Source organism: Aquarana catesbeiana, linkage group LG03, assembly GCF_042186555.1.
Source record: "Aquarana catesbeiana isolate 2022-GZ linkage group LG03, ASM4218655v1, whole genome shotgun sequence".
In the NCBI taxonomy this organism is placed as follows: Eukaryota; Metazoa; Chordata; class Amphibia; order Anura; family Ranidae; genus Aquarana; species Aquarana catesbeiana.
In genome coordinates, this window is record NC_133326.1 from 431,368,844 (window position 1) to 431,393,570 (window position 24,727).

At 44.1% G+C, this 24,727-nt stretch overlaps 1 protein-coding gene across 4 annotated transcripts in view; it reads right to left on the minus strand.

The window, feature by feature from the left end:
* VDAC1 (voltage dependent anion channel 1) overlaps positions 1–24,727 on the minus strand; it is a 584,928-nt gene that overhangs the window by 134,628 nt on the left and 425,573 nt on the right. For 2 of the 4 annotated variants that reach the window (XM_073620778.1, XM_073620777.1), the window contains exon 9: positions 6,687–6,799. The exons of the other annotated variants lie outside the window; for them this stretch is intronic. In XM_073620778.1, coding sequence (XP_073476879.1) covers positions 6,687–6,799 — 113 coding nt within the window. The remainder of the gene's footprint in view (positions 1–6,686; positions 6,800–24,727) is intronic. 4 annotated transcript variants of the gene reach the window in all.

Here is a 24,727-nt window from a genome sequence, read left to right on the forward strand (position 1 = left end):
GTTGTGGACTTATCTTTCATGGTTTTAAGTATAACATGACACATTTAGATATTTAGCGCTGCACTTATTACTATTTATTTTCAACTTATATCGGTTGATGTGTTAGCTGCTTATGTTTAACCTATAGCGCAATTTTAATTTTTTATTTTTCTGTATTCTACTCCCTGTAATGGTTTCTCCATAGGAATATAAAGGTGTGTCTCAAAAAATTGAATATCATCAAAAAGTTAATTTATTTCAGCAATGCAATTCAAAAAGCAAAACTCATATTATATAGATTCATTACACACAGAGTGAAATATTTCAAGCATTTCTTTCTTTCAATTTTGATGATTATGGCTTACAGCTAGTGAAAACCCACAATTCAGTATCTCAGAAAATGTGATTATTACATAAGACCAATAAAAAAAAAAAAAAAAAAAAAGATTTTTAACCACTTCAGCCCGGAAGGATTTACACCCTTCCTGACCAGAGCACTTTTTACAATTGGGCACTGCGTCGCTTTAACTGCTAATTGTGCGGTCAATGCTGTACTCAAACGAAATTTGCGTCCTTTTCTTCCCACAAATACAGCTTTCTTTTGATGGTATTTGATCACCTCTGCGGTTTTTATTTTTTTGCGCTATATACGGAAAAAAGACCGAAAATTTTGAAAAAAAATGATATTTTCTACTTTTTGTTATAAAAAAAATCCAATAAACTCAATTTTAGTCATACATTTAGGCCAAAATGTATTCGGCCACATGTCTTTGGTAAAAAAAATGTCAATAAGCGTATATTTATTGGTTTGCGCAAAAGTTATAGCGTCTACAAACTAGGGTACATTTTCTGGAATTTACACAGCTTTTAGTTTATGACTGCCTATGTCATTTCTTGAGGTGCTAAAATGGCAGGGCAGTACAACCCCCCCCCCCCAATGACCCCATTTTGGAAAGTAGACACCCCAAGGAAATTGCTGAGAGGCATGTTGAGCCCATTGAATATTAATTTTTTTGTCCCAAGTAATTGAATAATGACAAAAACAAAACAAAAAGTTGTCACTAAATGATATATTGCTCACATAGGGCATATGTGGAAATACAAAATACAAAATACATTTAGCTGCTTCTCCTGAGTATGGGGATACCACATGTGTGGGACTTTTTGGGAGCCTAGCCGCGTACAGGGCCCCGAAAACCAAGCACCGCCTTCAGGATTCCTAAGGGCGTAAATTTTTGATTTCATTCCTCACTACCTATCACAGTTTTGAAGGCCATAAAATGCCAAGATGGCACAAAACCCCCCCAAATGACCCCATTTTGGAAAGTAGACAACCCAAGCTATTTGCTGAGAGGCATGTTGAGTCCATGTTGGGTATATTTTTCCACAAGTTGCAGGAAAATGACAAACTTTTTTTTTTTTGCACAAAGTTGTCACTAAATGATATATTGCTCAAACATGCCATGGGCATATGTGGAATTACACCCCAAAATACATTCTGCTGCTTCTCCTGAGTATGGGGATACCACATGTGTGGGACTTTTTAGGAGCCTAGCTGCATACGGGGCCCCGAAAACCAATCACCGCCTTCAAGATTTCTAAGGGCATACATTTTTGATTCACTCCTCACTACCTATCACAGTTTCGAAAGCCATAAAATGCCAAGATAGCACAAACCCCCCCCCCCCCCCCCAATGATCCCATTTTGGAAAGTAGACACCCCAAGCTATTTACTGAGAGGCATGGTGAGTATTTTTAAGCTCTCATTTGTTTTTGAAAATGAAGAAAGACGAGAAAAAATTTTTTTTTTCTTTTCTCAATTTTCAAAACTTTGTGACAAAAAGTGAGGTCTGCAAAATACTCACTATACCTCTCAGCAAATAGCTTGGGGTGTCTACTTTCCAAAATAGGGTCATTTGGGGGGGTTTTTTGCCACCTGGGCATTCCATGGCCTCCGAAACTGTGATAGGCAGTGAAGAGTGAAATCAAAAATTTACGCCCTTAGAAAGCCTGAAGGCGGTGCTTGGTTTTCAGGGTCCCGTACACGGCTAGGCTCCCAAAAAGTCTCACACATGTGGTATCCCCGTACTCACGAGAAGCAACACAATGTATTTTGTGGTGTAATTTCACATATTCCCATGGCATGTTTGAGCAATATATCATTTAGTGACAACTTTGTGCAAAAAAAAAAAAAAAATGACGTTTTCCCGCAACTTGTGTCACAATATAAAATATTCCATGAACTCGACATGCCTCTCAGCAAATAGCTTGGGGTGTCTACTTTCCAAAATGGGGTCATTTGGGGGGTTTTGAACTGTCCTGGCATTTTATGCACAACATTTAGAAGCTTATGTCACACATCACCCACTCTTCTAACCACTTAAAGACAAAGCCCTTTCTGACACTTTTTGTTTACATGAAAAAATTATTTTTTTTTGCAAGAAAATTACTTTGAACCCCCAAACATTATATATATTTTTTTAAAGCAAATGTCCTACAGATTAAAATGGTGGGTGTTTCATTTTTTTTTTCACACAGTATTTGCGCAGCGATTTTTCAAACCCATTTCTTTGGGAAAAAACACACTTTTTAAAATTTTAATGCACTAAAACACCCTATATTGCCCAAATGTTTGATGCAATAAAAAAAGATGATCTTAGGCCGAGTACATGGATACCAAACACGACATGCTTTAAAATTGTGCACAAACGTGCAGTGGCGACAAACTAAATACATTTTTAAAAGCCTTTACAGGTTACCACTTTAGATTTACAGAGGAGGTCCACTGCTACAATTACTGCCCTCGATCTGACCTTTGCGGTGATACCTCACATGCATGGTGCAATTGCTGTTTACATTTGATGCCAGACCGACGCTTGCGTTCGCCTTTGCACGAGAGCGGGGGGGGGACAGGGGTGTTTTTTTTTTCTTTATTTTTTTTTTTGCTTTTTTATCTTATTTTTAAACTGTTCCTTTCATTTTTTTTAAATCATTTTTATTGTTATCTCAGGGAATGTAAATATCCCCTATGATAGCAATAGGTAGTGACAGGTACTCTTTTTGGAAAAAACTGAGGTCTATTAGACCCTAGATCTCTCCTCTGCCCTAAAAGCATCTGATCACACCAATATCGGTGTGATAAAATGCTTTCCCAATTTCCCAATGGCGCTGTTTACATCCGGCGAAATCTAAGTCATGAAATGCTCGTAGCTTCCGGTTTCTTAGGCCATAGAGATGTTTGGAGCCATTCTGGTCTCTGATCAGCTCTATGGTCAGCTGGTTGAATCACCGGCTGCATTCTCAGGTTCCCTGTTGGGACAGGAGAGCCAGAGAAAAACATGGAAGACGGTGGGGAGGGGGGGGGCATTCCCTCCCACTGCTTGTAAAAGCAGTCTAGAGGCTAATTAGCCGCTAGGATTGCTTTTACATTAAAGCCGACCGCTGGCTGAAAAGAATGATACCTAAACCTGCAGGCATCATTCTTTTATAACCACTCAAAGTCTAGCAACATTCCAGTACGTTGCTGGTCCTTGTTGGGCATATATTGTAAACTTTTTTTTCATGCAGCCTGTGGGCTAAACGAAAAAAAGGGATTGATTGGTGGGTATGCCCACCATTAGAATACCTCCCTTCATCCACCAACTTCTAATGATGGGCATACATGCACCGTTTATATATGCCGAAGCATGGGGGCATCCCCCCCAAAAGGTAGGAGCAAATCGCTCCTCCGCCCCTGCTGCCCCCATGCTTTTGCATATATATGCTCTTTTTTTTTTTTAACTGTGGTGGTGAAATCACCTCCTACAGCGCTGGAGTCACGGCTTAATGTATCGTGGGAGCAAACGCTGTTGCTGTCAAGATAAATAAATCCACGCTGTAACTGAATGGCGTACCTGCTAAGCAAATGATGGCTAACAATAAAACAAAGTAACATTACAGTATAACAGTAAGACTTACCATACCTGCAAAGCAAATACAAAAAAAACATAGTAAAAAATAAAACATTTAACGCACCTGTACCTAAAATATATATATGCCGAAGCATGGGGGCATCCTCCCGCAAAAAGTAGGAGCAAATCGCTCCTCCGCCCCTGCTGCCCCCATGCTTCGGCATATATGCTGAAAGATGTAAAAAAAACAATAAATAATTGCGCTTCGAATTTCTACAGAATAAATGACATAAAGCTGCGATGTCCTAAATTGTGACACAAACACAACAAAAAATGCAAAAGTAAAAAATGTGGACTCGCGCTTGGCAAACAAATAAATGTGTGGCTGAGGAGTGCCACACAGTGCGGTGTATACATAAATATAATATTATGCCAAACTGTACCACGCACAATGTGAAAAATGGTGACGGGAACACATAAATCTCTCTAGTAAACAGTGCAATAGTATAAACAATGTAATCAAAGCTTCAGATAAAGTCCATGGGTAATAAGAAACCAGAAAGTGAATCATGAAGGTCCATATGGGAGAAACCAAAAAGGTGATATGCAGTCCTAGATAATTCAAAATTGGGTAGAATCATAAATGTGTGGGTCCACCACCAAAAGAAAGGGGAGCCTGGCCACTTACCGGAACCCCATGACCCCCCGTTACAGAGGGTCTAAATGGGCATTGAGATCCTGCTAGTCTGGAACTCCCACGAATGAGGATGGAAACTGGAAGGGCGTCAAGGACTGTGATGGAAATGGACGGATCCCCAAGGAGACTCAGCTCTCAGCATTATGTAGTCATCATAGGAAAAGAAAAAGGGAGGGCTCCCATAGTGTAAAATCAAAGGTGGTTTATTAACCACTTGCTTACCGGGCACTTAAACCCCCCTCCTATCCAGACCAATTTTCAGCTTTCGGCGCTGACGCACTTTGAATGACAATTGCGCGGTCATACAACACTGTACCCAAATGAAATTTTTATCATTTTTTCACCACAAATAGAGCTTTCTTTTGGTGGTATTTGATCACCTCTGCGGTTTTTACTTTTTATTAAAAAAATTTTAAAAACTGATTTTTTTTTTAAAAAAAAGTTTATTTTTTTATATTTTGTTTTAAAAAATTTTAAACGGGTAATTTTTCTCCTTCATTGATGTACGCTGATGAGGCGGCAGTGATGGGCACTGATAGGCGGCAGTGATGGGCACTGATGGGTGGCAGTGATGGGCACTGATGGGTGGCAGTGATGGGCAGCACTGGCAGGTGGCACTGATTGGCACTACAGGTGGGCATTGATAGGTGGCACTTGTGGGCACTGATAGGTGGCACTTGTGGGCACTGTTAGGTGGCACTGTGGGCACTGTTAGGTGGCACTGTGGGCACTGTTAGGTGGCACTGTGGGCACTATTAGGTGGCACTGTGGGCACTATTAGGTGGCACTTTTATTGGGTACTGATGAGGCAGATGTGCCTCTTCCACTTGGGGACCGATGTCCCTCACATCCGATCCGGTGATCGGCTTTTTTTTCTACTCGCGCTGTCAGCGTGAGTAAAAAAAAAAAAACGATTACCGATCTTTTGTTTACATCATGTGATCAGCTGTCATTGGCTGACAGCTGATCACATGGTAAGGGGCCGGGACCGGCCCCTTACACAGATCGGTGATCAGCCGAGTCTCAGTGACTCGGTGATCACAACGCGCCCGGCGCGCGCCCTACAGGGCGCGCGCAGGGAGCGTGCACAGGGGAGGACGTCATATGACGTCCTCCCGGGAATGTAGGTCCGCGCTGTAGCCGTCATTCGGCTATAGCGCGGATGCCAGGTGGTTAAAGTAAAAAACAAACACTCACATGTAGGTATAAAATCGTCATCAATAAAAGAACAACCTGTGGCACCGGCCGGATGGCCACAGGTAGCCCGTCCTGCTGGGTATACAGCGACAGTGGGAGGTGGCGCGATGAAGCCGCTCAGCCCTACGCTGCGTTTCGCAATAAGTTTGCGTCTTCCAGGGAAGACGCAAACTTATTGCAAAACGCAGCGTAGGGCTGATCGGCTTCATCGCGCCACCTCCCACTGTCGCTGTATACCCAGCAGGACGGGCTACCTGTGGCCATCCGGCCGGTGCCACAGGTTGTTCTTTTATTGATGACGATTTTATACCTACATGTGAGTGTTTATGTTTTTTACTTTAATAAACCACCTTTGATTTTACACTATGGGAGCCCTCCCTTTTTCTTTTCCTATGATGACTACATAATGCTGAGAGCTGAGTCTCCTTGGGGATCCGTCCATTTCCATCACAGTCCTTGACGCCCTTCCAGTTTCCATCCTCATTCGTGGGAGTTCCAGACTAGCAGGATCTCAATGCCCATTTAGACCCTCTGTAACGGGGGGTCATGGGGTTCCGGTAAGCGGCCAGGCTCCCCTTTCTTTTGGTGGTGGACCCACACATTTATGATTCTACCCAATTTTGAATTATCTAGGACTGCATATCACCTTTTGGGTTTCTCCCATATGGACCTTCATGATTCACTTTCTGGTTTACTTATTACCCATGGACTTTATCTGAAGCTTTGATTACATTGTTTATACTATTGCACTGTTTACTAGAGAGATTTATGTGTTCCCGTCACCATTTTTCACATTGTGCGTGGTACAGTTTGGCATAATATTATATTTATGTATACACCGCACTGTGTGGCACTCCTCAGCCACACATTTATTTGTTTGCCAAGCGTGAGTCCACATTTTTTACTTATGCTGAAAGATGTACCTGTGGTGGTGAAATCACCTCTGACAGCGCTGGAGTCACGGCTTTATGTATCGTGGGAGCAAGCGCTGTTGCTGTCAAGATAAATAAATCCGCTCTGCAGCTGAATGGCGTACCTGAAAACAAAAAAATGGTTAACAATAAAACACAGTAAACAGTAAAGTATAAAAAAATTGCATACCTATAAAGCAAACATGATAAAAAACATAACAATAAAACATTGCAGAATAGAATACAGTAAAAAAGAGCAGAAGAATAGAGAGAGAATAGAGAGAGAACAATAAAACGACAACTATTTTTGTTTTTTTTATTTTATATATTATTTTGTTTTTTTTTTTTTACTTTTTTTTGTTTTGTTTTTTACACTCTTTTTTGTAACTGTAACTTTTTTAACTGTAACCGTTTCCAGGTTCGGGTCTCTCAAAACGCGATGGCATCTTGGGAGACCCTGTGAAAGTGTGTCCTAGTCTGTGCAGTGCTGTATCCTACGCTAATATTCAAGTAGTGTATGGTAGCGTTCAAAACATTCACCAATGCAAAGACCAGGATTGTCAGGACAGGAGGGACAATAATAGCGGGTGTCACGCCTATATCCGCGCTTGCTGCAGACACGACATCTTTTTTGGGGGGCTCGTTGGGTAGGGGTACTCGGGAGGACATAAAGAAAATGCCTCTCATGCAGCCAGCTTACTGCATTTGGTTGGGGAAGGTGAGGTGGAGCACCATCTGGAAACAGAAGGGCTCTGACGATCTCTTCCTGGAATTTAAGGAAGGATCCAGTCAGTCCTGAAGCTCTGTATAGCACATAAGCGTTCAGCAAAGCCAATTGAAATAAATAAACAGACACGTTTTTGTATCAGCGTCTGGCCTTACGGGCAACTAGGTACGGCGCCAACAACTGGTCATTGAGGTCCACCCTCCCATATTTTGGTTATATTCGTGGACACAGAGGGGTTTCTCTCCACAATCCCAGAAACGTGTAGGCCTCTTCACTAGTGTACCTCCAATTTGCCATTTTTGGCTCTAAATTTAGTGGTACACTAGTGAGACTCACAGGCAAAAAAGCTCCTGACTGTTAGCGACTGTATCAAAACGCTACCAAAAAAACTGTTAGCGATCGCAGGGATCAGGCCTGACTCTGCGAACGCTGCAGTTATGTGTGTTTAGTGTTTTGTAAGTGACAGTGATCGATCGATACTGCACTTGGGTGGGCTGGGCCGAGGGACAAAACGCAGGTGCTAACAGGTATCTGGGCTGATCCTGCTAACACTGCGTTTTTGGAAACCCTAAACTGCTGGGGACGCTAGTATAGATCTGATCAAATATTGATCTGTTCAGATACTATACCACTAAGGGAGGTGTATGCTGCGTGCGTGGGTGTTATCAGTACTGACGCTAACCTGACGCTGCCTGGGGCAACGCAGACCTTATCTGACCCTAAAACTTAACTTATATCACCGCCGGCGATTAGGGGTTAAACCTTTATTAGGTAATAAACGGCGGGTGCCCTGAAACTATAAAAAACAAAGTAACTAACCAGCGTCACCAGTTATGTTATATGGTGATCACTGGTGAAAGGGTTAACTAGGGGGCAATCAGGGGGTTAAAACCCTTATTAGGTAGTATATGGGGGTCCCTGTCGCTATAAAACACTGACGGCAAACCTATATACTTACCTCCCTAACTAGCATCACCTGTGACACTAATACAGCGAACAGAAAAAACGATCGCTTAGTGACACTGGCGATGGGGGGTGATCAAGGGGTTAAAACTTAATTAGGGGGGGTTAGGGGGGTATCCTAGACCTAAAGGGGGCTACCACTAACTGCCCTACCACTTATAACTGTCACAAACTGACACCAATGCAAAAAAAAAAAAAAAACTGCTATTGGTGTCACTGTGACAGGGGGTACAGGGGGGTGATCGGGGGGTGAAAAGTGTGCTTAGTGTGTTCTACTGTTAGTGTAGTGTTGTGCAACTCACATCAATGTCTTCTCTCCTCCACGCTGGAATGAAAAGACCGGCTTGAGGAGAGATGACATCACTTCCTCTTACGCTGTTTACATTACAGCAGCAGAGGAAGATTGTCATTCGTTGGGAGCGATCGCGAGGGGATGGCCACGAATGAGTGGCCTCCTCCTCAGCCTGGATTGCTCCCCTAACGAAGCCGACCACCTCAGGCCCGCGGGAGGCAGATCACGTACCAGGTACGTGATTTTGCCTGCCCGTGCCATTCTACCGCAGTATATCTGCGTTAGGCGGTCGGCAAGTGGTTAATACAGAAATGTTGGCTTACTGACAAGTATGTCCATGTACAATATAGTACAATTTCTGCATCAATGTGGCGTGGCATGTGGCACTGCTGAAGTGTTAGACCCAGACCCAACAAAGCAGACAAGCTGAAGGCTGCTATTAAAGCAACCTGGGCTTCTTGCTTTGATGGCAACGTGCAGCTTGTCTGCATTGTTGGGTCTGGTGTCTCTCATCTTCCTCTTGACAATACCCCACAGATTCTCTATGGGGTTTAGATCTGGCGAGTTTGCTGGCCAATCGAGCACAGTGATACCATGACCATTAAACCAGTTATTGGTACTTTTGACAGTGTGGGCAGTTGCCAAGTCCTGCTGGAAAATGAAATCAGAGAGAAGCATAAAGTTCTCTAGAATTTCCTGGTAGAGGGCTGGTAGAGGGCTGCGCTAACTTTGGATTTGATAAAACACAGTGAACCAACACCAGCAGATGACATGGCTCCCCAAATCATCACTGACTGTGGAAATTTTACACTGGACCTCATGCAACTTGGATTCTGTGCCTCTCCACTCTTCCTGCAGACTTTGGGACCCTGATTTCCAAATTTAATGCAAAATTTACTTTCAACCGAAAAGAGGACCACTGAGCAACAGTCCTTTTTCTCCTTAGCCCAGGTAAGACGCTTCTGATGTGGTCTCTGGTTCAGGAGTGGCTTGACACAAGGAATGCAACAGTTGTAGCCCATGTCCTGGATACGTATGTGTGTTCTGTGTGTTCCTGAAGCACAGACACCAGCCGTAGTCCACTCCTTTTGAATCTCCAAATTCTTGAATGGGCTTTGCTTCACAATCCTCTCAAGACTGCGGTTAATTCTGCTGCTTGTGCACCATTTTTTCTACTACACTTTTTCCTTCCACTTTCCATCAATATGCTTGGATACAGCACTCTGTGAACATCCAGCTTCTTTAGCAATTAACTTTTGTGACTTACCCTTATTGTGAAGGGTGTCAATGACTGTCTTCTGGACAACTGTCAAGTCAGCAGCCTTCCCCTTGATTATGTAACCTACTGAACCAGACCGAGAGACCATTTAAAGGCTCAGGAAACGTTTAACCACTTGCCGACCACCTAACGCAGATATACTGTGGCAGAATGGCACGGGCAGGCAAAATCACGTACCTGGCGGTCGGCTTTGTTAGGGGAGCTATCCAGGCCGAGGGGGAGACCACTCGTTCGTGGCCACCCCCTCGCAATCGCTCCCAACGAATGAGAATCTTCCTCTGCTGCTGTAATGTAAACAGCGTCAGAGGAAGATATGTCATCTCTCCTCGGGTCTGTATTTTCCGCTCCGGCGCAGAGGAGAGAAGACATCTGAGTAAGTGCACAAACACTACACTTACAGTAAAACACACTAGGCACATATTTCATCCCCCATCACCCCCCCCCCCCCCCCCCGTCACAGTGACACCAATAGCAGTTGTTTTTTCTGATTACTGCATTGGTGTCAGTTTGTGACAGTTATAAGTGGTAGGGCAGTTAGTGTTAGCCCCCTTTAGGTCTAGGGTACCCCCCTAATAAAGTTTTAACCCCTTGATCACCCCCCGTCACCAGTGTCACTAAGCGATCGTTTTTCTGATCGTTGTATTAGTGTCACTGGTGACGCTAGTTAGGGAGGTAAATATATAGGTTCTCCGTCAGCGTTTTATAGCGTCAGGGACCCCCATATACTACCTAATAAAGGTTTTATCTAATGCTAAGAGAAGCTTAGCATTACGAGAGTTTAAACGGTCTAAGGCTGACATTATTCTCATTCAGGAGACACACTTTGCTAAAACGGGCACCATGACATTTGCGTGAAAACACTATCCGCACATATACCAGGCCTCTGGTCCATATAAACGAGCAGGGGTAGCAGTCCTTTTTAAGCAAGGTTCCCCCTTCCAATTACAGTCTCTATATTTGGACCCATTGGGACACTACCTTATCCTCCGAGGCCTTTGGAGGGGTGCTAATCTCACTTTATGCAATGTCTATGCCCCAAACACGAACCAAATTCCCTTTTTGTCTAAGGTCTTTGATCGCCTTTTTGAAACCCCCCATCAATACATGGTGATTGGAGGGGACTTTAACCTCATCCACTCTCCAGGTCTTGATAAACATTCTGTGGGTCGGGGGAAGACCCAAGTAACTATCAATAGAAAAGCCACCCAATTTCGCCAATTAACTAGAAAATATGCCCTGTTCGACACATGGCGTACCACCTACCCATCAGCTAAGCAATTTACTTTTTATTCCCATCCCCATAAGTCCCATTCGCGACTAGATTATTTTTTTGTCAATGCTCCGACCCTGCGAACGTGCAAGGACTCAGATTTTCAAGCTATTTCATGGTCGGATCATGCCCCGATTACACTCTCCCTAGCACTCTCCTCAAGCTCCTTTCGTAAATGCCATTGGCGTCTGAACAAATTCTTACTTAAACATGACCCATCTAGAGTAGAATTGGAACAAACCCTGAAGCTGTACTTCGTAGAAAACTGTTCCCCTGAGATTTCAACCTCATCCCTGTGGGAGGGCCATAAGGCAGTCTTCCGAGGCCAATGTATCTCGCTTTCTACTGCCCTGAAAAGGAACGCTAATGCAACACGCCGCGCCCTTCTAGACAAACTTAAGCATTTAGAAGGGCACCTGCTCTCATCCCCGTCCCTAGGGATCCTTAGAGAACTCGTCAGTGTTAGGGCTGGATTGAGAGATATTGACTTGGGTAAGATACAAAAGGCACTGATTAGGCTTAGACAGACTTAATATGACAAGGCCAATAAGCCACACACCCTCCTGGCGAAACAGCTTTACGACAGGGCAGCAACAACCACCACTACACATCTTAGAGACACAAATGGTGTCCTTCAATCTCACCCTAACAAAATAGCACAGCTTTTTCATGATTTCTATTCTACCCTGTATAATGACCCAAGTGTCCCACACAACCCGTCCCCTCCGGACCTGTCTCAGGCCATCCATACTTATTTAGCAGACACAGATACTCCTAGGCTCACCTCCTCTGCTCTGGAGATTCTTAATGCCCCCATTGCGGAGGAAGAAATAACAGACACGATTAAACAGTTGCCAAATAATAAAGCCCCTGGACCTGATGGATTACCATACCTTTACTACAAGACGTTCCTACCACATTTACTCCCCCATATGACAAAACTCTTTAATTAATTTCTCTCTGATACACCCATTCCCAGAGATATGCAAAATTCCTACCTGATACTAATCCCAAAACCAGGAAAAGACCATACTCTCTCGTCTAATTACAGACCAATAGCACTCCTCAATACAGACTTAAAAATTTTTACGAAACTACTGGCAAACAGATTAAACAACTTCATGCCGTCCCTGGTTCATAGAGACCAGTGGGATTTATCCCTTGTTGACAGGCCGGGGATAACACCCGGGAGGGGTTATCGATTTGGTTGAGGTTGCGAACAGGAACAAATCGGAGGCAATACTGCTCAGTCTGGATGCCGAAAAAGCCTTTGATAGGCTAGGCTGGCCTTTCCTGTTTGCAACTCTCAATCGGGCTGGTATTGAAGGTCCATTCCTCCGAGCCATCATCCACCTATATTTGGCTCCTACGGCCCAGGTCCACACTCAATTTGCCACTTCCCCTACCTTTCTGATTTCTAACGGGACTCGCCAAAGTTGCCCACTTTCCCCTCTTCTATATGCCTTATGCATTGAACCTCTAGCAGCCCATATTAGAAATAACCCAAGTATTCATGGTATCCCAGTTCGCACTAGAGATTTTAAGATTTCCCTATTTGCGGATGATGTCCTTCTTACTCTTACCCAACCTCATATATCTCTTCTGAACTTACAGGCTGAGCTGGATAGATATAGCACCCTCTCGGGTTATAAAATTAACAGTTCAAAAACGGAGGTCCTTCCTCTCAATCTATCCCCTCAAACACTATCAAAACTTTCGCAAACATTTCCTTACTCTTGGCAGTCCTCTTCCTTAAAATACCTCGGGGTACATATCACACCCACATACGACACTCTATATAAAGCTAACTTTCCCCAAATGTTTACCTCTATCAGAGCCTCCCTAACCAAATGGAAATCTTTGAAATTGTCCCTTTTTGGTAGACTTGCAACCCTGAAGATGACGATATTACCCAGACTTTTGTATCTTTTTGAGATGCTCCCTATTCCCATCCCATCATCACACCTAAAAAAACTTCAGGGTGACCTGATAAATTTTTTCTGGAACTATAAAAGACATCGCATTGCTAGATCGGTTTTATACGCTCCTCGTAATCAAGGCGGACTGGCGTTCCCCAACATAGCTAAGTATTACCTAGCAGCCCAGTTAAGACCTGTAGCCTCCTGGTGTACCCAACATGCCTATAATAGGTCGACACAGATTGAGAAATTATGGTTAGCCCCCACCCACCCAAATTCCATGCTTTGGAGTTCTGATATACCACCTGGCACCGTACAACTGTTAGGACCAATGGCCCTCTTACGCACATTATGGCGACGTGCCAAATCGACGTATCCGCTCTCTACCACGTCTTCCCCAGTCACCTCATTTCTATTTACACCCAACATTCCTGACAGCTTAACCTCACAGATGTCTCATTTCTGGATGGATAAGGCTTTATTTCCTTATGGCCAGTTAATTGATCCTAAAACCAGATTGCTAAGATCCTTCCGAGAACTACAAATCGCCTTTGATATTCCTAAACAGGCTTTTTTCAGTTACTTACAAATACGCCACTACGCACAATCACTAGTGTCGAACTTAAGATGTTCTCCCCTCACAGACTTCGAAAAGCTATGTTTAGAGGGTTCATCCCCTAAGGGCATGATTTCCCGCACCTATCAGATTTTGGTCACAGATTTCTCACCGGATGGGCCGCGACATTCATATATGGTAATGTGGGAGCAGGCCTTGGGTACAGACCTATCCTTAAAGACCTGGCAATCCATATGGATACAGGCTACTAAAAGCTCCATATGCACGCTCTATAAAGAGAATCAATATAAGATTGTATTTCACTGGTATCAGACCCCTGATCTGCTCCACTCCATATACCCCACGGCCGATTCCCGTTGTTGGCGATGTTATAAAGATAGGGGGACGTTATTTCATGTCTATTGGACCTGCCCTCTAATCATCCCCTATTGGCATATGGTACAATCCTTACTCCAGTCCATCTTTGATGTTGGGATGCTCCTCGATCCGAAGATCTTTCTTCTAGGTCTCCCACCTGCCACCTTCTCTAAAATATCAAAAAAACTGTTAGCTCATGTGCTCACTGCAGCACGATATTTGGTGGCTCTAAAGTGGAAAAAGAGGGAACCCCCCTCACTGTCCGAGCTGCATTCCAGGATCAGAGATGTTAAAAGAATGGAATATCTTACGGCCTCATTAAATGATACTTTGGATAAGCATAACCGTATTTGGGAACCCTGGGTCCTGTTGGAGACTCCTACGACCTAACGCTTTGAGTCAATTGTGTATTTATGGCCCGTTCCTTTTTGGACTGTCCTAGACCCTGGAAGTGGGTGGTTGCCCTTTTTTCCCTCTCCCTCTTTCTCTACTCTTTTCCTTTTCTTTCTTTTATGTGTTTATACACTTGTGCAAAGGGTATTAATGGATATACTGTTTGAGATGTATACTAATCCAGTAAATTCATTCTGTTTAATCACTAAATGTCTGCACTGGACGGCCTTGTCGTCCGACGCTCAGTTGAATATCCGTCAAATTGAACTGTGATGTTACGTACTCTATTTTCTGTACCCAATGCTGCAGATTTGTATATTTTTGTGAAAAAATAATAATAAAAACTGTCAGTTATAAAATAAAGGTTTTAACCCTTTGATTGCCCCCTAGTTAACCCTTTCACCAGTGATCACCGTATAACTGTTACGGGTGACGCTGGTTAGTTAGTTTATTTTTTATAGTGTCAGGGCACCCGCCGTTTATTACCTAATAAAGGTTTAACCCGCTGATCGCCCGGCGGTGATATAAGTTAGATTTTAGGGTCAGATAGGGTCTGCGTCGCCCCAAGCAGCGTCAGTTCAGTGCCAGTACCGCTAACACCCAGGCACGCAGCATACACCTCCCTTAGTGGTATAGTATCTGAACGGATCAATATCTGATCCGATTAGATCTATACTAGCGTCCCCAGCAGTTTAGGTTTCCCAAAAACGCAGTGTTAATGGGATCAGCCCAGATACCTGCTAGCACCTGCGTTTTGCCCCTCCGCCCGGCCCAGCCCATCCCACCAAAGTGCTGAGTCAGGCCTGATCCCTGCGATCGCTAACAGTTTTTTTGGTAGCGTTTTGGTGAACTGGCAAGTACCAACGGCCTAGTACACCCCGGTCATAGTCATACCAGCACTGCAGTAACACTTGGTGACGTGGCGAGTGCCATAAGTGCAGTTCAAGCTGGTGAGGTGGCAAGCACAAGTAGTGTCCCGCTGTCACCAAGAAGAAGACAAACACAAGCCCGTCGTGCCCATAATGCCCTTCCTGCTGCATTTGCCAATCCTAATTGGGAACCCACCACTTCTGCAGCACTCGTACTTCCCCCATTCACATCCCCATTCAAATGCAGTCAGCTGCATGAGAGGCATTTTCTTTATGTCCTCCCGAGTACCCCTACCCAACGAACCCCCCCCCCAAAAAAGATGTTGTGTCTGCAGCAAGCGTGGATATAGGCGTGACACTCGTTATTATTGTCCCTCCTGTCCTGACAATCCTGGTCTTTGCATTGGTGAATGTTTTGAACGCTGCCATACACTAGTTGAGTATTAGCATAGGGTACAGCATTGCACAGACTAGGCACACTTTCACAGGGTCTCCCGAGATGCCATCGCATTTTGAGAGACCCGAACCTGGAACCGGTTACAGTTATAAAAGTTACAGTTACAAAAAAAAGTGTAAAAAAAAACCACAAAAAAATATATAAAATAAAAAAAAACAAATATAGTTGTTGTTTTATTGTTCTCTCTCTCTCTATTGTTCTGCTCTTTTTTTTACTGTATTCTATTCTGCAATGTTTTATTGTTATTATGTTTTATCATGTTTGCTTTTCAGGTTTGCAATTTTTTATACTTTACTGTGTTTTATTGTTAACCATTTTTTTGTTTTCAGTACGCCATTGAGCTGTAGCGCGGATTTATTTACCTTGACAGCAACAGCGTTTGCTCCCACGATACATAAAGCCGTGACTCCAGCGTTGTCGGAGGTGATATATGCCGAAGCATGGGGGCAGCAGGGGTGGAGGAGCGATTTGCTCCTAACTTTTGGGGCGGATGCCCCCATGCTTCGCAATATATAAATGGTGCATGTATGCCCATCATTAGAAGTGGGTGGATGAAGGGAGGTATTCTAATGGTGGGCATACCCACCAATCAATCTCTTTCTCTTGTTATACCAGAATGATGCCTGCAGGTTTAGGTATCATCTTGGTATCATTCTTTTCAGCCAGCGGTCGGCTTTCATGTAAAAGCAATCCTAGCAGCTAATTAGCCTCTAGACTGCTTTTACCCCCCTCCCACCGTCTTCCATGTTTTTCTCTGGCTCTCCTGTCCCAACAGAGAACCTGAGAATGCAGCCGGTGATTCAGCCAGCTGACCATAGAGCTGATCAGAGACCAGAATGGCTCCAGTCATCTCTATGGCCTAAGAAACCGGTAGCTACGAGCATTTCATGACTTAGATTTCGTCGGATGTAAACAGCGCCATTGGGAAATTAGGAAAGCATCTTATCACACTGATCTTGGTGTGGTCAGATGCTTTGAGGGCAGATGAGAGATCTAGGGTCTAATAGACCCCATTTTTTTCAAAAAAAGAGTACCTGTCATTACCTATTGCTATCATAGGGGATATTTACATTCCCTGACATAACAATAAAAATGATTAAAAAAAAAAAATGAAAGGAACAGTTTAAAAATAAGATAAAAAAGAAAAAAAAAAAAGAAAAAAAAAAAAAAAAAAAAAAGCACCCCTGCCCCCCCCCCCCCTGCTCTCACGCAAAAGCGAACGCAAGCGTTGGTCTGGCGTCAAATGTAAACAGCAATTGCACCATGCATGTGAGGTATCACTGTGAAGGTCAGATCGAGGGCAGTAATTTTAGCAGTAGACCTCCTCTGTAAATCTAAAGGGGTAACCTGTAAAGGCTTTTAAAAATGTATGTAGTTTGTCGCCACTGCGCGTTTGTGCGTAATTTTAAAGCATGTCATGTTTGGTATCCATGTACTCGGCCTAAGATCATCTTTTTTATTTCATCAAACATTTAGGCAATATAGTGTGTTTTAGTGCATAATTTAAAAAAGTGTGTCCCCCCCCCCCCCAAAAAAAATCGCAGCGCAAATACAGTATGAAAAAAAAAATGAAACACCCACCATTTTAATCTGTAGGGCCTTTGCTTTAAAAAATATATAATGTTTGGGGGTTCAAAGTAATTTTCGTGCAAAAAAGTGTCAGAAAGGGCTTTGTCTTCAAGTGGTTAGAAGAATGGGTGATGTGTGACATAAGCTTCTAAATGTTGTGCATAAAATGCCAGGACAGTTCAAAACCCCCCAAATGACCCCATTTTGGAAAGTAGACACCCCAAGCTATTTGCTGAGAGGCATGTCGAGTTCATGGAATATTTTATATTGTGACACAAGTTGCGGGAAAAAGACAATTTTTTTTTTTTTTTGCACAAAGTTGTCACTAAATGATATATTGCTCAAACATGCCATGGGAATATGTGAAATTACACCCCAAAATACATTCTGCTGCTTCTCCTGAGTATGGGGATACCACATGTGTGAGACTTTTTGGGAGCCTAGCCGCATACGGGACCTCAAAAACCAAGCACCGCCTTCAGGGTTTCTAAGGGTGTAAATCTTTGATTTCAATCCTCACTGCCTATCACAGTTTCGGAGGCCATGAAATGCCCAGATGGCACAACCCCCCCCAAATGACCACATTTTGGAAAGTAGACACCCCAAGATATTTGCTGAGAGGTATGGTGAGTATTTTGCAGACCTCGCTTTTTGTCACAAAGTTTTGAAAATTGAAAAAAGAAAAAAAAAAAAAAAAAAATACATTTTTCTTTTCTTTCTACATTTTCAAAAAAAGATGAGAGCTGCAAATACTCACCATGCCTCTCAGCAAAGAGCTTGGGGTATCTACTTTCCAAAATAGGGTAATTTGGGGGGGGGGGTTTGTCTTGGCATTTTATGGCCTTCGGAACTGTGGTAGGTAGTGAGGAGTGAAATAAAAAATTTACGCCCTTAGAAATCCTGAAGGCGGTAATTGGTTTTCGGGGCCCCGTACGCGGCTAGGCTCCCAAGAAGTCCACACATGTGGTATCCCCATACTCAGGAGAAGCAGCTAAATGTATTTTAGGGTGCAATTCCACATATGCCCATGGCCTGTGTGAGCAATATATCATTTAGTGACAACTTTTTGTAATTTTTTTTTTTGTTTGTCATTATTCAATCACTTGGGACAAAAAAAATAATATTCAATCGGCTCAACATGCCTCTCAGCAATTTCCTTTGGGTGTCTACTTTCCAAAATGGGGTCATTTGGGGGGGTTTTGTACTGCCCTGCCATTTGAGCACCTCAAGAAATGAGATAGGCAGTCATAAAACTAAAAGCTGTGTAAATCTTAGAAAATGTACCCTAGTTTGTAGACGCTATAACTTTTGCGCAAACCAATAAATATACGCTTATTGACATTTTTTTTACCAAGACATGTGGCTGAATACATTTTGGACTAAATGTATGACTAAAATTGAGTTTATTGGATTTTTTTATAACAAAAAATTGTTTTTTTTCCCAAAATTTCCAGGCTTTTTCCGTTTATAGCGCAAAAAATAAAACCGCAGAGTTGACCAAATACATCAAAAGAAAGCTCTATTTGTGGGAACAAATGGACGCAAATTTCGTTTGGGTACAGCATTGCATGACCGCGCAATTAGCAGTATAAGCGACGCAGTGCCAGATTTTAAAAAGTGCTCTGGTCAGGAAGGGGGTAAATCCTTCCGGGGCTGAAGTGGTTAAAGATGTTTTGAGTTAATTAGCTGATTAGAGTGTGAACCTACAATGTTGGACTTTTTCACAATATTCTAATTTTCTGAGATACTAAATTTTGGATTTCACTAGCTAGAAATGCTTGACATATTTCACACTGTGTGTAATGGATCTATAGAACATATCAGTTTCATTTTTTGAACTGAATCACTGAAATAAATTAACTTTTTGGATTATATTATTATTTTTCTGAGATGCACTTGTATAGATTATCAATTTTGACTGGTGAGAATAATAGATGTATTGGAAGCTTGACCTAGGTCTTAAATTATTTTTGCCAATTTTTAGCATTTAAAAATAATGTATGTGTAGAAGGTAAACAAAACATACCTCACTATAAAATAAAAGGGTATATACCCTACTATTCAGTTTAAAAAACATAAACAAGCTGAAATCTGCTTTTTTTTTTTTTTTTAAAGGTCACAGATTTGTGAATACTCCTTTCCTTATGGCACGAGGATACACAATTTCTCTTACTACATACCGAATATACTCGAGTATAAGTCTACCCGAATAATTTTACCTAATTTTACCACAAAAAACTGGGAAAACTTATTGAGTCGAGTATAAGCCTAGGGTGAGAAATGTGCAGCTACTATAAGTGGAAAAGAGGGTCAACAATGCCCGGTTTGGTCAGGATGGATTAGGGCAGTTATAACCGTGTTGAGCCTGTTAGCCAGCACTTTAGCTAGGAGTTTCGCATCAACATTAATCAAGGAGATGGGGCGGTATGAGGCACATAGGGTTGGATCTTTACCTGGTTTGGAGATCACAACTATCACTGCCTCGCTCAGGGATTCCGGCAGTTCTCTGAGCCTCTGAGAGCATTGCACGCAAGGCTCCCGTCAGCTCTTCAGCGTACTGTTTGTAGAACTCGACCGGAATGCCATCCGTTCCTGGGGACTTACCAGATTGCATGGTTTTTAGAGCTTTAGCCATTTCATCAGAGGTTATGGGAGCATCGAGCTGTTCACGGTATTTTTCTGTCAGGACCGGGGTATCAATTGGGTCTAGGTATAAGGTCAGTTCATCAGTGGTGTAGGCTGCCCTAGAGCTGTAAAGGTTCCTGTAAAAGGAGACGAAACAGTCATTTATCTCGTCAGGGGCAGATAACAGGGTCCCACCGGGTCCCTGTATAGAGGACACACTGATCCCCCCCACCTGTTCCCGTGACAGCCAGGCCAATAGCTTTCCGGATCTTTCCCCCTGTTCAAAAATGCGGTGTGATTGAGCAAGTAGTCGTTTCTGTGTGAGGGAGGTGCGAATACGAACAACCTCCCCGGTCAGAGACTGGAGTGTGGCATAATCTCTAGGGTCTAGGGTGAAAAATTATATATAGATCAAATAAGCAATATAATAAAAAAGCAAGATAATGCTTGCTGCAATGGAGAAAATTGGACCAGACTCTTTGAGGCGGTACTTGGTCACGCAATTGCATCACATCCGGCTTCCGTGGTTCGTCTGTCTGTCGAGGATGGAACGCACGCTGCTGCCGCGATCATCTGGGAACTTCTCCTACAGAGCAGTTTCCCCCACTCAAAGATATGCTTCCTAGCCTCAGTGTCGGGCGATGGTACCTTGTATGTGAGTAGCCCTTTGGCTATGGTTTTGTTTTTATTAAGTTTTAAATAAATGGTGTTACACTATATTTGGTTCCTCTCCATCTATTTTATATCCCGTGCGTATGACCCTGTGATGTGAGGATAAGAGTCTGGTCCAATTTTCTCCATTGCAGCAAGCATTATCTTGCTAAAGCCTATTTGACCTTTTTTTTCATTAAATTGGTCAACTTCATCTGGTAAGCTGACACATATTTTCATGAGCACATTGGTGTTTTTTCAGTGATGGTGAAGGGATTTTGCTGCTCACGCCTTGATACCAAGATTCACATCAGGATTTCATTTCAACTAATTTTTCACCTTTGATGGACTTTTTTATTATATTGCTTATTTGATTTATACATAATTTTTCATGTTTTGGAATCACATATTATGTTATGGTTGCACAATTATTACTGAACACTATTATCCTTTATTGGCTTTAGGTTTAATGATTTTGTTCATCTATGTTTGATCCACATAGGCAGGCTGGTTGCCATATACTTGAATGTATTATTTGTAGTCTATACTGAATGGAATTTTTTTATGCACTAGTAGTTTTTTATAATCATATAGCGCTCCCCTTATCCCCTCTTTACATTCATGCACTGATGAAATTTATTCATCTTGTTTAGGGTGTAGCTGCTTTATTTAACACATATATTTATATATAATTTCTTGGCGCGGAATTGTTCATTATTAATTCACTAATCAAATCAGCTCTCCTTTCCCTACGAACCTTAGCTATAATTGCCTGATACCTTCCCCTGGTATATGCCTTAAAGGCATCCCACACCGTCAGTGTATCTGCCGTGCCCGGATTAACTTCCCAGTATTCCTGGAGTGCCCCTCTAAAGTGACCATCCACCGCCTCATCCGACACCCAAAACCTAGACAGGCGCCACAGACTATTCTCTGGGGTTGACGTGAGGTTCATGGCTAGAAGAAGAGGTGCATGGTCAGATATGCCCCTGGGGAGTATCTTAATATCCTTCAGCCGTGACAAAGCCTGACCCCCCAAATAAGCCAAATCAATCCTAGAGAAGGATCTGTGTGATGCGGAGTGACAGGTATATGCTCTGGAGTGGGGATTCCTCCAATGCCAGACATCCGTCAGGCTGTAGAGGTCAGCCCACTCTGCCAGTCCTGAATGGGAATGCCCACCTGTTGACATCCTATCCATGTCCAGATCTGAAACCATGTTAAAGTCTCCCAGAAGTATCATATTGTCATTAGCTAGCTCTCCAATCTTAGAGGTGATCTGATTTAGGAGAGCCATCGAGGCTGGGGGGGGGGGCAAATACAGTCCCGCTATAACCCATTTCACAGTATGGATCTGTGCGTGTATTAATACATATCTGCCCTTCGAGTCCAACACCAAGTCCAGCAGCCTAAAGGGAAGGGACTTGTGAATCAAGATGCTGACGCCCCTTGCAAAATTTGAGTGTGTGGAGTGATAGTGATGCCCTATCCATGGCTTTTTGAGGGCCAATGTTTGACTACCCACTAGGTATGTCTCCTGGAGGATACAGATATGAGGACTATGGGCCTTAATGAACTGAAAGACCAGTGATCTCTTAACCGGGGAGTTTAAGCCCCTGGTATTCCAGGACAGTATGTTAAGGGAAGTCATTCTTGCAAATTGGTAGAGGAATTGCAGGATCAGAAGGACACCCTCCCCCGGAGACTTCCCCAGTAGGAGTAAACATACATTGCTGACTTTTGTAATGCAATTGCAAAGAATACATACAACAATATTTTCTTAACCCAGGGTTTAACCATACCCCATAAAATTATACAAACATACTCCCCAATAAAACAAAAAATAAACCTAATCCCTGAAAGGGAAAAACTGGCCCCATTGGGGCAACATACCCCACCCCACCCCCCTCCCCACCCAACCCCCTTGAACTGAGGCAGGTATTCATCCCTAACATTTCCAGAACGCCGGCTGCAAGAGGGGGTCCGTGGCAGAGGCGAACTCAACCCCCCGGGTACTTCCTAGGGGGTCAAGCAGTAGTCCGAGCAGCTCATTGTCGTGAGGCATCCGCTCGCTCAATGTAGCAAATAGTAGGGGACTTAGGACACAAAAAGGAGAAAAAGTATTGAAATACGTCCCTTTAATAATTTCGATCCATTAGTGGGCAGTCCTGCATAGTGTGGCCCCTAACATCCCAGGAGGGGGAAAAAGCAAGCGTAGAGAAGCAACAAAATCGCAACCGTCTCCTGACCATGTCTTTGTCAGGGGCACTTAACTTGTGAATCCGCATTATGAGGGATATCTGTCATAGTCAGAGCAGCGCACATCCTGGCTATAAATGGGGCACAACAGGTGCAACATAAGTGTGTGCGTCCCCTCTGTGTGAATGGCTCAGGCCCATACTCAGAGAAGGCCCATCTTGTAAAAGGGTGTTGTGCTTACATACCAAATGACCGATCAGCGGGCCGGCAGTGATTTTAGCCAGGTGGATGCCTCTCTGGGGGTGTTGAAGAAGCGGGTTGACTCTCCGTCCTGGACTCGTAGACAGGCCGGAAAGAGGACGCTATATCGGATGTTGCGCGCTCTCAGTGCCGCCTTGACGTGGTCAAAGGATTTCCTAAGCTTTTGTGTCTCCACCGAATAGTCCGGGAAGATCATCAGCTTGGCATTCTGGAAGCGGAGGTCTCCCACAACCCTAGATGCGCGGAGAACTTCATCCATGTCTCTGAAGTTGAGGAGACGAAGAATGAAGGTACGCGGGGGAGCTCCAGGAGGTCCCGGCTTCGGAGGTATGCGGTGGGCCCTCTCCACCGCATAGTGGGGTGACATGCGAGCATCAGGGAGGGGGTCACGTAACATACCTTCTACAAAGGATGTGGGATTGTTACCCTCCGCTCCCTCCGGTAGGCTGACAATGCGAAGATTATTACGCCTGTTTCTGTTTTCTGCATCCTCCGCTCTGTACTCCAGGGCTTTCACTTTAGTCTGAAGGGTACGGAGTGCAACCCTGTGTTCCGCTACCGTATCTTCAGTGTTGCTCACCCTTTGCTCTGTTTCAGCAACTCTGGACCTGAGTTTGTCTAGATCTTGGCGTATCAGGCCCACATCCATCTGCACCGCCTCTATTTTTGCTGTTAAGGTTGATTGGCAAGTCGCAATGGCCGCCATGATGTCCGCCAGCCATGGTGGGCGGGAATCAGCCGATTCCATGAGGTCTGTCTGTGAGGTTCTGTGGGATTTTCGGGTGATTCAGACCTCAGGTTGGGGATCAGTGGGCGTTGTAGTGGGGACCAATTGTGGCTGAAATGTCAATCGTTTGCCCCCTTTGTTGTATTGGGCGCCCGAGCTTCGGAGCCGCATTCAGATGCCGTGACACTTCGCTGTATGTACTGCGGGCAGCGTGGGGGCTACAATGTAAAAAAAAAAAAAAAAAAAAAAACCAGAGGGGGTGTCCGGTGTTCTGGAGAGAGTCTTATATAAAATATGCGTCCCCTGTCAGATCTTCCCCCCTGCCAGCAGTCTCTGTGGTGCTAGGGCCCCCCACTCCAGGTGTCCAAGGCCCTCCTGAAAAGGCCTGATTTACTGCAACTGCGGCCTACCTGCACGTGGAGACCCAAGGACAGCCGCACTTTCCTCCCCAGTGTCTGTGTTGTTGTGCTGAGTGGGCGCTTCCCCACAGGGGCCTCCGGTGCTTCCAGTCCGAATGGGAATGTCGGGGGCCGGCAGGAAAGTCCGCGGCTTGGGCCTAGCTGGTCCAGAGGTTCAAGAGAGGCCTCAGTGGTGTTTTTTTGTGGTATGTGATATTTCCCCAGAGTATCCTGCTACAGGGCCCTCGTCTCTGCCCCGCTCGTCACTCCGGTCGCTCTGGGGGGGCCGCCCCGCTCTGATCCGGACCACCAGGGCCCGTCAGGCAAGGCCGCGGCTTCGGCCTAGCCGCGCGAGGATGACCGGGATGTGTCCACGGGATCGCCGGCAGCATCTGCCCGTCTCTTCTCCTCCCCTACGATGCCCAGGGGGTTCCCCACTGTCACCCTAACCTGGATGGGTGATCGGTGGCAAGATTGCAGCCCTGGATCCGGATTTTGGGCCCAGAACGAGCGGAGCTCT